At 34.1% G+C, this 14499-nt stretch overlaps 1 protein-coding gene across 2 annotated transcripts in view; it reads left to right on the forward strand.

Annotated features, from left to right (window-relative positions):
* Positions 1 to 7700, forward strand: part of BMPR2 (bone morphogenetic protein receptor type 2) — a 265898-nt gene extending 258198 nt beyond the window's left edge. For both annotated transcript variants that reach the window (XM_037848856.1, XM_037848857.1), the window contains one exon: positions 170 to 7700. In XM_037848856.1, the coding sequence (XP_037704784.1) occupies positions 170 to 420 (251 nt within the window). In that variant the 3' untranslated portion in view covers positions 421 to 7700. The remainder of the gene's footprint in view (positions 1 to 169) is intronic.
* Positions 7701 to 14499: the final 6799 nt, after the last annotated feature.

The raw sequence follows: 14499 nt of genomic DNA on the forward strand, positions 1-14499 counted from the left end.
ATAAGTTGGTTAGGCTTTGCCTAAAATATATTGCCTGGCATCAAGAATTTCAAGAAATGTCCTTCAGTATCTCCTGGAGACATTATTTTTTTAAACTCTTCTTGAGTTATAACCCTAACCCTTTACTTCTTTATATATATGGTTCATTTTTCTGTACTTTTATTTTCAGTAGGTGAGGTAACACAAGATGGAAAATCAGGATCAGGTGAAAAGATCAAGAAACGTGTGAAAACTCCTTATTCTCTTAAGCGATGGCGCCCCTCCACCTGGGTCATCTCTACTGAACCACTGGACTGTGAGGTCAACAACAATGGCAGTGACAAGGCAGTTCATTCCAAATCCAGCACCGCTGTTTACCTTGCAGAAGGAGGCACTGCCACAACCATGGTGTCTAAAGATATAGGAATGAACTGTCTGTGAAATGTTTTCAAGCTTAAGGAGTGAGATTATTTTTTGCATCATTTAACACACAGAAGACACTTAAAAAAAAACTGCTTTATCCTCCTGTTAGCACCCACTCCTACCCCTGCAACAAGGACTTGCTTTAAATAGATTTCAGCTATGCAGAAAATTTTAGCTTATGCTTCCATCTTTTTAAATTTTGTTTTTAAGTTTTGCACTTTTGTTTAGTCTCACTAAAGTTATATTTCTCTGTTATGACCACAGAATTATATGTGTGTTTATCAAAAGTGGTCTCAAAATATTTTCTTAAGTAAAAAAGCAAACAGTGTATTGCTGATAATCAATTTGGACCAGTTTCTAAATGTCATTAAAACAGAAGGAAATTAAGTCAGGTTTGTCTGCAGTGGTGTCTGGTATCCATATTTTATTTCTGGGCACAAGCTAGTCTATATGTTGATACGTTCCTTAACATAGTATCTGTTGGACATTCTTCTCTCTCTCGTGTTTGTTTTAATGTGCAATAGTCTATAGGCTACAAATAAGCGTTCTTATAAGCTCTCTTCCTAATAGGGCACAGATTCTTCCATAATATGAACATTATTCTTCCTGCCCACCCTCCATACTTTTGGTAGCTCAGTTCTGTGACAGTGAATTTTGCACAGGCAAAAACTGCTACCTGATTTATTTTCTTTCTCCTTATCATGAAGAATGCAGAAACATTGTCTCAAAGGGCTCTAAAGAAGGAACCACCAAAACCTAATTTAAAATGCTATTTCTTTCAACCTTCAAGTCCTAAATGTTTCCTTCCTAGTATTTTAATAAACATCTTTGGTTCTGGTTTTGGAAGTTCATATGAGAGCATAGAACAAAATAAAGGAAATCAAATATTAGCCTTTTTAAATTTTATTTTAATTTTATATGTATGTTCCATATTCATCTAGTTAAGTACACTTTTATCAGAAACCTTGAAGAGCTATCCTTATGGAATTTTTAAGTGGGTAGATGGGTAAGAAATATAGTGTTTATAGCCTTCATTCTCTGTATGGACCATCTTTGACTCAAATAAAATTACATTTCCTGTTTAAAATAACTTCAAAAGTAATTCATAGTTTTGAACCTATAGTACCTTTTCTTTCTTATTCCCAAATAAAACCTGGTGACTTTACATGAAGATGATTATTCTTCCCATGACCTAAAACACTGTGTGGAAAAATCATTCAAATGGCATGCCAAATCCCTATGGAAGGAAGGATTTCTGCCAAACCTACCTGTTTAGAGCAAACTAAGACTTACCGCTCTTCAAAATTATGTGTTTCTTTGCTAGTGCTATTTTCATAATTTCTCCTTTTGCTAGCTTTCACAGAAGCTTCAAGACATGATCAGCACTAATTATATACATTAAATTAGATAATGCCTTTTATTGATATGTGTCCTTCAAATCATACTGTTTTTAAAATCTTCCCTGCTTCTTTCACTACTACTAATCTTCTCTAAAACAACTTCTACATGTTTTCTACAATGAAGCACTTTCTTTGAAATAAGGGATGCTTTTCTTATAAGCACAAATTATTTTTATCAGTTTGCAACCAGTGATATTGTCACTTTTTTTTTCAGCTTCTCAGAGTATTTTAAATAAATGTTATTTAATTAACTTTCGACTGGGAGATTTCTCTGAGAGGAAACACAAATTCCTAAATTCTAGGTTTAGGTTTTTATCTCCTGAACCATATTTTCTCATTCATATTCCCCTCTCTTCATCATAGCTGAAGATATCCTAAAATTTCCAATTTGGTGTCCAAATACATATGACTTACTTGCATATAAGTCTTCTCTTGTTTGCTCTTTGCTGTGATCTTAAGAGTTAGATGTGACAACACTTACCATTTATTCAGCTAAATTGCTGAACGCAGTTTTGAATTAGAATCAAGATTATCTTACTGGTGCCCAGGATTTCCATCTTTTATGTTTTATTGGTCCTTCTCTTGATTCAGACCCTTAACACATTTTTATCCTGCATATAACTTTTTTCATATAGTTGTTATTGTTTTATCTATATGGCAGATTATTTATATCTTTCCCTATAAATTTTCACTTAGTACTCTTGTCTTTAAATATGTCTTTCAGCTGCAGTTCAGGATATTCTATTTGAAACACATGTAGGACATCTTTGAGTCAAAATAAATTATATTTCTTCTCCAATTTGAAGCATTGAGGGAAAATGACCATATGAAATCCAAATGATCTTTTCATGCCAGAAGAAAAGTTATCTTATGTTCTGCTATGCTGTATATTTTGCCAATTGCTTGTAAGTGTTCCAGCATTCTTTAATGCTTAATAATAAAATGCTTTCAAAAATTAATATGCTAGAGTAAAAAAAAACTCCTTATAGTTTCCCATTTCATACAAGCATGCTTAAAACAATTAATTTCCTTTCTTCAGTTTCTTTTTTAGTATGCTTTTGAAAAACTAGGAAAGTAAAAAAAAATACAGATAATTTTAATAAATTTTAAATTAAATTGTACATAAAGCTGATGTACTTTTAGACTCTAATATACAAGCAAGCAAAAGTCACTTTGACTCTTAAATCATTTACTTGCTAACTTTTTCGTCTAATTAATGTTTCTTAAAGCTGATATTTAAATACTATCACAAAATTTTGCAGAAGGAAAGTGTTTGGATCCTTTTAAACAAAAGGCCAATCAACTAAAAAATATTAAACTTAATTTCTCTGGATATTAATAGGTCACAAAAATCTAATATTAGTTCCCTTAACTAAAACTTAATTGTATACAAGAATTAAGTCATTGAAAGAACTTGATTTGAATTGTGTTTAGCTGAAAATGATTTAATTATAATTCCTAAAACTTTTTTCCCTGTTTAAAATACAGTGGAAAAAGACACTGTTATCATTGTAGAAAATTATGGGAAGGCACAGAAGAGAAATAATACTTAGTAACCATTTTATTCACAGCAACAACATTAGGATTATAGTTAATATTCTCACTTTGCAGATGAGGAATCTGTAGTTAATAGCAGCTAAGTAATTTGCCCAAGGTCCTTATCTAGTAATAGACAAAGCTAGTATTTTAACGTGGGTCTGCCTCTCCACACCTCTTTCATGCACACCCTACATGCCTACACACTTTATGACAGGATATACAGTGTGCTGACATTTTGTAAGAAATTCAGTCGTTAATGCCAGCACAATTGTGGTTTGTATATAAGCCAAATCAGATTCCTTAATGATTTTAGAAGTTAGGCAAACGTAAGAAGTATAGGCGTGTCTGTGCTGATTATTGCTGGAGAAACAATTACTAATTAAAGATAAAATTCAATCCCAGATCTGCCATCATGAGTCTTAAAATCATTTCACTTCTCTTTGCTCCTAACATTGTTATATTGCAGAACTAAAAGTAAAGTAATTTTTAAGGGAAATGTAAAGGTAGGTTATGGGAATTAAGACTTTTCCCTAAATTTATTCTATGCTAGATTTGGAGGAATAGGCTTAACACGAACTTTCAGTCTCATATATGATTTGACTCCATCTGGAAAATTATTTGCTTTTAGTGACTTCAGAAAACTTTCTGACTCAAAGAACTAATTGAGTAGGACTTATGAAGGATACAAGGATAATGTCCTTTTTAAAAGCATTTTAGTATACCTCCTTACCTGTATACACTTGTTCCAAAAATTGTACGTTAGTTTTGAATGTGAAAATAATTGAGAGGTGAGAGGAAGGAACACTTAAGTCAATATCGTAAAATTTGGCAAGTATTTTCATTTAAAATGTTTTCACATTTTGTTTTTAGAGCCAAATGGAATACCAGTAGGTTGCAGCTATTTACTGAAGTTTCCAGTCTCTAAACCTCTCTCGAGAGTCATTTAAAATAGAAAAAAAATTTTCAATAAACTTTTTGTTCTATTTTTCTTATTTATGGACACAAATACTCATTGGTGGTAGTTTGCTCATAGAATTTGAGATTGTGTTATATTTCTTTATAGTCTTTTATAAATGTATGTTGAACTTGCTATCAGTTATATGCAGTTTATTAAATAATTATTCACATATTGCTTTATATATTACTTTTATCTTCCCAACTAACAAAGTTAGAATCTGTATACATGTTAGTTGATAATCTAGACATCAGTCATTGAAATTGTATAGCACCCCACATATACTCCAGTAGTCTTTTACAGGCTGCGTTGTTTCTGAATATTCATGCCCTCTACTGGCAGTTCACTCTTCATGTAAAATTGCATTTTACCTTTAGATTGTGAACTATGCAAACTACCAAAACTACCTTGCAAGATCGCCTCCTAAATAGACTCCTTATTTAAATAAATCTGACAAATCACTGTTTGAGCTAGTTACACAAAAGCTGTTATCAAAAGGCTTTTCTGCAGTTTCTAAATTAACATAAAAGAAAAGAGGAAATTGCAGGGCTCTCTGGTGCACCTAGCCATTGCTTTCCTTAAATCACCTTTTGGTTAAGCCTTACTTATTCTATCCCTTGGTTATCTGACTTGCAATCTGTGTCCTCAGATCTGTCCTGCCTCCCTCCTGCTTCATTTTTAATCCATTTCTCATATCCAGTAGGAAAAGAAGAGAGCAGCTGGTCATCCTTCTTAACATTGCTATTCTTCAGTATGCTTTTGGCTTCTCAATATCTAAGTCTTCAGACAAAATTGCTTTAGTTCCTTTAGCTTTTTCTCCCCAATCGTATTTGAATAACTTTTATTTATATTTAAGAACACGTAAAGTTATATTTTATGTTATATTCAAATACATTGCTCTAGTTAAGTAATAATTTAATTGTTCAATAGAATTGAGAATTAAGATGCTACCATTTGGCAGTGGATACAACCATCAGACTATCAGCAAAATCAGCACTTAATTTAAGTTTTGTTTGTGTTATCCAACATTTTCTATTGTGGAGTTTTATGATTTTATATTCTCATTCGTTATAACTAAAAAGCCTTGCATATGGAATTGTAAATCATTATTTTGCCATTAAACATTTGTTATTGAACTATATTGCAGCAAGCTTAACATGATTGAGCCACAACAGTGTTTTACATATGTCTTTGCATCAAATATTTTTATCAAACACTAAATGCAAGATTACCTTTCAAAAGCAAACCATACAGTAATCAGGTATTATCTATGAACATTTTTGTAGACCACTTTTGAAATACTTATAATTGTATTTGCAACATAGACTGGACTATAAAAACTTTCTCACATTTTAGGTGACTGGTTAAAATTGTCTGTGCATATAAAGGAGAAACTAGAAATTTGTCTCATGGCAGGTACATTAGAAAGTAAATACTTCAGAAAAAAAGTGTGCTGTATATTTAAAAAAATAGGAATTTATCTCATGGCAGATACATTTGTAAGTAAATACTTCAGAAAAAAAAGTATGCTATATATTAAAATTATGCCCAAAATAAGTCAATTGTATCTTGAAAATTCCAATCCCATTATTACTGTAATGTTCGTGGTGTTACTGTTAAATGTTGTGAACATTAGCATTCATTTTTAAAACTTAATTTGAAACCCAGGTTTTAAAATCTGGGTATAAGAGAAGGTATCTTTGCAACTAAATCACATCATTAGTGAGTCCAGTATATGAGTGAGATTTCAAACAAATTACTGTATTTTAAATTACAACTTGATTTTTTTCCCCAACATTTTAAAAGGCAGCATGTGGGGGGTTTTCCCACTTTATTTGTACTTTTAGATTTCAGAAACAATTTCTGATTTAGACTCACTATATAGACATAATATTACTTAAAAACTCAGGGCCGTTTTCATCCCTTTGCACACTGAAAAAGTTCAATTGGTAGCAAACAAGCAATTGGATCCAGTTGAATATTGAAAGTATTTCTTGCACAGTTCATTTAATGTTTCATCTTATGATTAATACAATTTACATAGATATAACAGCAGATTTCATTAATTATAAAAACTTGCCCAGTTCTATGAATAGTGACTAGAGAGAATGACTCAACTAATTGGCTACATGTTGTAGCAGATTTAGGCATTATAGTTGAAGCACTTTCTTCAAACCATTTCTGTCCTTTGAAAGTTAAATGATGGGGCAAATTGTTTCATTTTATTTCATTTTTTTAAATGAGAAAACTGAATAAAGTTGTTTCTCTGAGATGGGATTTTGTCATGAGGTAATTTAAGATTATAATATTTTCTCCTAAAAGTGAACTAATAAGATTAAAGCCTTAGTCATAATTTGGATGATTTTGAGAAGGTAATGTATGGTAACCCAGGTTTTTATCACAATGTCAGTTCCAAACAGAATTTTTCTTTTAATCCAACAAATTCAAGCTTCAAACTGGTATACTGTGTACTTTAAATCCTAGCCCTAAAGTTGTTTGTAACAAGTTTTTTTTGTCTCAGGCTCTCCACCTTATTACCAATCCTCTAAAGTATGTAAGGAAAACATATTTTTAGAGAAGTTTTAACACTAAGAAAACTAAATTGTTAAAAGATGCGTTTGAAAGGTCCCTGTTTGACATTGAATTGCTTGGCTTTGGTGGCTTTCTTTTTTGGCACACATTTATTTATTTAAACAGTTTTTGTATACCTTGTCATTTTGTTTCCATAGAGATTATATTGTGTAAGTGTTTATATACGCTGGAATCGTCCTTATTTTTCTGTTGATCATTTTTCAAAGAAGCTACATGGATAATTGTAAAATACACTAACTCTTAGGGTATTGTGGTAGCTGAAACATGGAGGTGTGTAGCTGCCATGCTTTTCGGAATGGACAGGAGAAACATAAGCTACAAAGCATTCATTTCTGAGGATACTTTTCTGGAAAATGAAAGGCTAAAAAATTGGCAGTTCTTCAGAACCCTCTTCCTTGTTAACGGGTATCTTTTGTTAGTGTGTTTTGTTCTTACAGTACAGATAGAATATCATATAAATTTATGAATAATGACTTTCAGTTGTTTTGCTTTTGTATAAGCTGTTTAAGACCTTGCTATGCTGTACAAGTTGTGTTTGATGGATCAGTGTGAGTATGAAATAAAGCAAATCACTTTTTTTGTATTATCTATGGATGCCACTATAAAAGGTGACATTAAGCCACTAAAGAATTTTCTATGAATAATTGTAATTAAGTAAATGCTTTGATATATATAAAAACCTAAATAAAAAGATTGTATTGATACAGAGACATTGGAGAAGGAGATTTTAAGACAGTCCTTTAGGTTTAAAAAAAGGCTTGCTGTAAAATGGTGCATTATTCCATTTATTAAAGATCATATTAATGACAATAGTAATTGTATTTTTTTATTTTATGAGGCCACCACAAATTATGATTGCTAGTATGACATTTTAGGTATTTTGCACTAGAATAATAAATGTTCTACCTAAAATGATTTTCATAACTCTGTATGGCACATTTTTAAAAAATCAACTCGAGTTAGAATAATACTTGATACTTCCCGACCACCTACTGTATGCCAGGCACTGTGTTGTTACCTACATACATTGTCGATGATTCTCACAACAGTCCTACAAAGTACATATAATGCCCCCATTTTATAAGTAGAGAAGTTAAATACTTTGCCCAAAGTCACAGAACTGGCAAGTGATGAGATTCTAACCTGAGTTTAATACCCTTGCTTTTTCTACTAAGTCATCTTTCTCTTTATACAGAATAAATCTTTGTTTCATTTTGCTGTGAACTACAGTTTTGAGGTTCTAGTTGTGCAAGAGAAACTCAAAACTATTTTTTATGGATTAGGTAGAGTAGCAAGGAATAGACATGAAACAATAAGGCTCCTATGCCACTCTTACCTAGATGCCAAGGGAATTTTTGCTGGGGAGAAATATGTGGCCTATTCTCATAGGCTCTCTTGGCACTTTTAGTAATATTTATTTTAGGGATACTAGATCTGGGGTGCCTTTTTCCTTTCTCACATGACCAATCTTACAATCTAACATAATGTTACAGGGTGCAATTACAACTCTCTACAGAACCTACTATGCAGTATTCAAAATTATAACTAAATTTCCTTAAAGGAAATGTGATGACCTGGGGAAATTTTATAATAATGACCTTCTGAACCTTTTAATAACAACTTACTGTGGTACCACCAGTAAAATTATTTTCATTTACATCTTCACCTGTCCAATCCATCTTCCCAGTTTACAACCTTCTCTGCAAAAAACTAATTTATGCTGGTAATTAATCTTCCTCTTTATTCTCTAGTGTTTTTCAAATTAAAAACCAAAGTCTGTGTTTTGGCAACTTTTCATATTGTTGGCATTAATGTAATATTATTCACTTTTTAAAAATTGAATCCTTATTGCTGTACTGAGAGATGTCCAAAAGTATCATATGGTTCCTGTCCTATAGGAGCTAAAGCCACTGTGTAGAGGAGACAAGGCCTCCCCAGTAAATGGTTACAGCCAAACAAGAAGACACATAAGTACCCAAGTGAGAGGTAATCTATATACACATATGAGTTTGAATAGCCAAGAAACACTGCAGCTGAGGAAAAGAGAATTGAGTAGGATCTTGAAAGGATGGTTGAGATTTCAATAGGGAAAGTGAAAGGAGAACATTTGAAGTGACTAGAAAACATGGACTGATAATAAGGCAGAACAAGGAGATCAGAGGTGATTGTAAAACTTTCAAAAGTCAAACCCAGGTGTTTGGATTCGCTATCATGAACAGTAGGGAGACCAAAGTTTCTGAGGAAGGGAGGACCTTGATAGTAGCAATTTGAAGAAGCTTGGACTATCAATCAAGATTTACTAGAAAGGGGAGTGATTGGACTGGGGGTATGAAGGAAATTGTAAATAAAATGCAGTTTCACTGTGGCCAGTAAATCCCTTTTTCAGAGGGCATCAAATTAGTTTTTTTAGCACCTAATATATGGAAAACACTGAACTAGGAGATGAAGTACACAGCTCTGCCTTGAAGTTTCTCACAGTAGATTCGGAGAAATTCCAGTACAGATTATAAGTGTTGTGAAAGAGTGGAATCTCAGGGCATTATGGGAGTAAATGTCAAGTCTACTTAATCCAGTTTTATTGTCAGAGGCAATTTCACTTTTTGAGGTAACTTCTGATTGTCTTAAAAACACAAATAGGAATTAGTTAAGTGGTGCACAGTGGCCCTCTAAAAATTGCAGCACCCACAAAGCTCTGGAGGCCTACGAGGATGGAGATTTTTCAGGGGCATGACAGGATGTTGGTAAGAGTAGCGTTTCTGATGCTACATGGAAGGATGCAGAGAGATGACCAAAAGAAACCCAGATGTGACCATATCACAGAAGGGCTAGCATGCTGTGCTAAGAGTTTGAATTCATTCTGGAATTCAGTGGAAGAATTTAAGCAAGGGGGTTTCAAAGCCAGGTGACTTGGTACTATAAAGAAAGGATTGGGAAGAAGGGATTTAAGTATAGACACATGGGGACCAGTTAGGAGACTGGTATGGCAGTAGCGAGACCTAAGGAAAGCCTAGACTAAGGTTGAGTCAGTGAAGGTGGGGAAGAGGAAGCAGATTGGGTCAGGATTAAAGAGAAAATCAGTGGAATGTAGTAAACCATTAACTACATGAGCATAGGAGAGGTAAAGATTAACTTCAAGGTTCTGGGTTGGCAAGGTCGTGATCATCCCTCAAAGTAGTGAAAAATCTCAGGAAATGTTCAGCTGATGGAGAAGACTGCCTTTACAGTTTTTAAAAATAGAACGGTTTTGATATATCCTGTCTTACTACGTTGTATGTTAAAATTTTTTTCCCAAAACACCTGTTTATCTCAGTAGAAATGCTTCAAGAATAGAGTCTTCTCTGGGTAAGTCAGACAGAATGTCAATTTGATCTTTTTAAATGAGTGCCTTATAAGACTAACTTATTGCATATAGTATTGTAGTAGGACATTTTGGGTTGCCCTGTCCCTGCCCTATAAAAATGAGAATCAAGAGCAGCTTTAAAAAGAACAGTGACAACAAAAAGATGCCCCTAAATGGTGGATGGTGAAAATATAGTGAGGAGATTGTTCATTAAATATATATGTGATCTGAAAAGAACTATCCTTCTCTTGCCCAGTACTTCCCTATCCCCACCAAGTCCCTAACCAGTTAAACTTCCCAATCCTAGAGATCTTCCCTCTCTACTTAATTAGAAAGGAAGATGGCAAAACCCAGAACTATTTCCTATTCAAGGAAACAAACATTCCTTATTTGTTTGTTTTGTTTTGAAATTGCAATAGATTGATACATAAAAGGGACATTTTCCTTTGCTTAGCAACCTTTCCATTCACTGGACCTATCAATCATTTATGTAAGATATCATGGAAAAATACGGTTAAATTCTTAAGAAAAAAAATATTTAAGGAAATAAATTATTCTCTTTAGACATCATATAGAACTTCAGAAATTCCTGGGGGTTTTTTAAGTAAAAAAAAAAAAAAGTAAAATTAAAAGTAAAAACTCTTACATCTATCTCCTCTTATCTCCACTTGCTCCTGTTTAGCTAAGTTTCAAAACCCCCTGTGAACTATTGTGATAGGTGGCCGGTCTTTATTTAGTTTCTCCCTGCTCCCAAGCAGTTTAGAACTCTGCTGCTCCTCATCTGTGTCAGTGATAGCTCTTACCAAGTAACTGGCCTGCTCAGAAACTTGCTGTGGTTCAAGTTCCTCAACCTGACATTCCAAATTGTCTACCACGCAGCAACATTTCCAGCCTTATCTCCCACCATCTCTGCCCTAAAGTTTATAGCTACTTGTTTATCTCCTTACTAAGAAGGGAGTCTTATCAGTTTTTTTTGTCTGGGAAGTACCAATGTTAATTGATTGATATGCTGATAGTAGTCTTTTTTTAATTTTTAAAGTAGATTCTCATCTAAGTTCTATTAATCAGGCTTCTTAGTTCATCTGAGTTACTCTATGTGCTTGAAAGTTACTTAACTGTAGCTCATTCACTAAGTTGTTCTGTGAGATTTGTAGCATATATTTGGGGTTAAGATTGATCAAAATAGTAAGTACTGAGGGAATATGTATATATATATCCCCATATAAACACAGAGAGTTTTAATGAGTACCAGTTTTACCTCAAACTACATTCAGTAGGCATGGTTTTCCAAAAAGTAAGAGGATACAGATTTGGGAAATGGGTCTTTCAGTTGAATGCTTTTATCTTTTTTATTTTTACTATAGTGTTTCTACTCCTTACTTTTTCAGTAATGCTAATAAAACATTAAAATCACATCTCAAGTGCCCAGCAGCAAGTTTGTGCCCCATTTTGAGCAGTAGGCAGCTCTCTTGTTTCACATTCTAAAAACTAGGAGTCCTCTCCATTCTTTTCAAGGACTTTACGTCTCTGTTGTGGAAATAGGATTCATAATGTTTTCTTATTGGTTATGAATAATAAGCAGGATAAGCTCTGTGAAGGCTATATTTAAAGAGTCCAGTGATTTCCATTGGCCAAGAAGGTTTGGGCTAACAGAAAGCCTACAGGTTACCCCTCTCCAAGACAACACAAGTAGCAGAGCCAGCTCTTAACAAATATAACCTCATTACCCTATGAATTCACTTTAGTCCTGCAAGGAAACATAAATTATAATTTCCAAGACATAGGAGGAGATATCTACTTAATAGCTATTCAAACATTTTCATGAAACCCTTGTATTTTCCAGAGTTCCATCAGAGTTTAGGAGCATTCCATGCAGGCATTTTATAAACAAAGTTAGGTTTTAGCATTTTTTAAGCCACTATTGACTTTGGCTTTCTTGATATCTTGATTACCTTCTCTTCTCTGATTACTTTCTGCCTTAAAATTGCATTCTTATCAACATTGAGGATCATTTTTTACCATAATAAAGACAAAAGGGTTTCATTTTTTTCTGTTACTATATTTGTGTCTTCAGAAATTTGAAAATTCTTGCTTTAAACTTTCATTAAGATGCCTCTAGCTATGTAAACTGACAGGAAGTTCCCCAATTGTAAGAACTTATTTGGAAGTTCTAGATGGTAAATACAGCTACTGATATCCCCTTTACAAAAGATGAAAATGAAATAGTGAAGGAAGAATGAGGCATCACTACATCAATCTTGATAAACCAAAATATCCCAAATGGTCAATTGAGGGTTGAACTATCATAAATCATATCTGACTCATATCTGACTTCGTAGCATTCTTCAACTTACCTTTTTCAAAATTGTTGGGTGACTTGCAATATTTTTTTTGTATTTTACTTAAAATCTGACCCACTATCTTATTGTGCTCACAAAAAAGAAATTATTTTTCACCATCTTCCAAACAACAATCCTTGTGGATCTGAAGGCTGTTTCTATTGTAGCACATTAATTCAAGACTTCCATGTATTTTCAAACAGGACCTCTTTCAGCACAAAGATTCTTAGCAACATCAAGATTGATATCAGAACACCCTAGATAATGTAAAATCAGAGACTTAAAATGTAGAATATGGGGAATATGGAGATAAACAGACGGTAGAGAAGGGGAAGCATTTACCTAATATGTACAGACTTGTTAATGAGGTTGAACTTAAAGGTATGGGAGTGGACAGTGGTGATGATAGTTTGTTAATGGGATTATAAGTCAGAGTGCTGTATTGAAGGAAAACATGATTGAAAGGGGTTGTTTAAAGTCATGTATCTCACAGATTAGCACTACAAATGTAAATAAGTTCTTGCATGATCTACTTCAAAGGTATGACACTGTACAAAGAGTTAATATTAGAGTGGTATATGGGAAAAACCACCTATTGCATGCTATGGACTATACTTAATAGGAATACCTTACTTGTACCACACCAATACTAGGGGTAAATGATTGGGGGGCAGTAAGAGTTATGGGATGTTTGAGGTTATGATAATTGTCTAAAATTGAGAGTGATGATGACTGTGCAACTAAGTGAGGATAATGTGAGGCATTGTTTATTTTTGATAGAATATATGCTATGTGAAATTAGGGACTCCCTACTTAGTAAGTCAAGCCCTCAATCTTGAGGCTTGCTCTCATGAAATTTGCTTCTGTAAAGGGGAAGCTAAGCCTACTTATAATTATGCCAAAGAATCATTCCTGAGAACCTCTTTTGTTGCTCAGATATGTCCTCTCTCTCTTTCTAAGCCCAACTCTGCAAATAAATTCATTACCCTCCCCCCTACATGGGACAGGCTCCCAGGGATGTGAATCTCCCTGGCGACATGAGACATGACTTCCAGAGTTGAGCCCGGCCCTGGCATTGTGGGATTGAGAACGGCTTCTTGACCAAAAAGGGGAAAAGAAATGTAACAAACTAAGATTTCAGTGGCTAGGTGATTTCAAATAGAGTTGAGAAGCTATTCTGGAGGTTACTGTTATACAATTTTCAGCTAGATATTGCCAATTGCCACAATATGCCAAGCCCAAACCAATTATATTCCCCAAAATCCTAAAGAATACCCAGGTCTATATCTGAGACTCTATAAAAGTTTCACTCAAAAAGTTTATTCTTCAGAAACTTAAAACCTCCAGATAATTCCTGTGCCAGTTTGGATATATTATGTCCCCCAGAAAAAGCCATGTTCTTTAATGCAGTCTTGTGGGGGCATATGTATTAGTGTTGATTGGGTTGGAACCTTTTGATTTAGTGTTTCTATGGAGATGTGACTCACCCAACTGTAGGTGATAACTCTGATTGCATTATTTCCATGAGGTGCGGCCCCACCCATTCAGCATGGGTCTTGTTTAGTTTACTAGAGTCCTTTAAAAAGAGCCACACAGGCCCAGATGCTTGCTGATGCTGACACTTAAAGATGCTTGGAGATGCAGCCAGAAGGACATTTAGCTAAGAGATGGAGCCCAGAGTTTGCCCCAGGATATACTAAGACAGGACCCCAGAGCTTAGAAAGAAGTGCCCTGGGAGAAAGAATGAAGAACCCAGAGTAGCCACAACCCAGGATCAGCAGATGCCAGCCTTCCCAGCTAACAGGGGTTTTCTGGATGCCATCAGCCATCCTTCAGTGAAGGTATCATCTTGTTTATGCCTTAGTTTGGACACTTTTATGGCCTTAGAACTGTAAATTTGTAACTTAATAAATCCCCTTTATAAAAGCCAAT

The sequence above is a fragment of the Choloepus didactylus genome, chromosome 9 (assembly GCF_015220235.1).
Source record: "Choloepus didactylus isolate mChoDid1 chromosome 9, mChoDid1.pri, whole genome shotgun sequence".
NCBI lineage: Eukaryota > Metazoa > Chordata > Mammalia > Pilosa > Megalonychidae > Choloepus > Choloepus didactylus.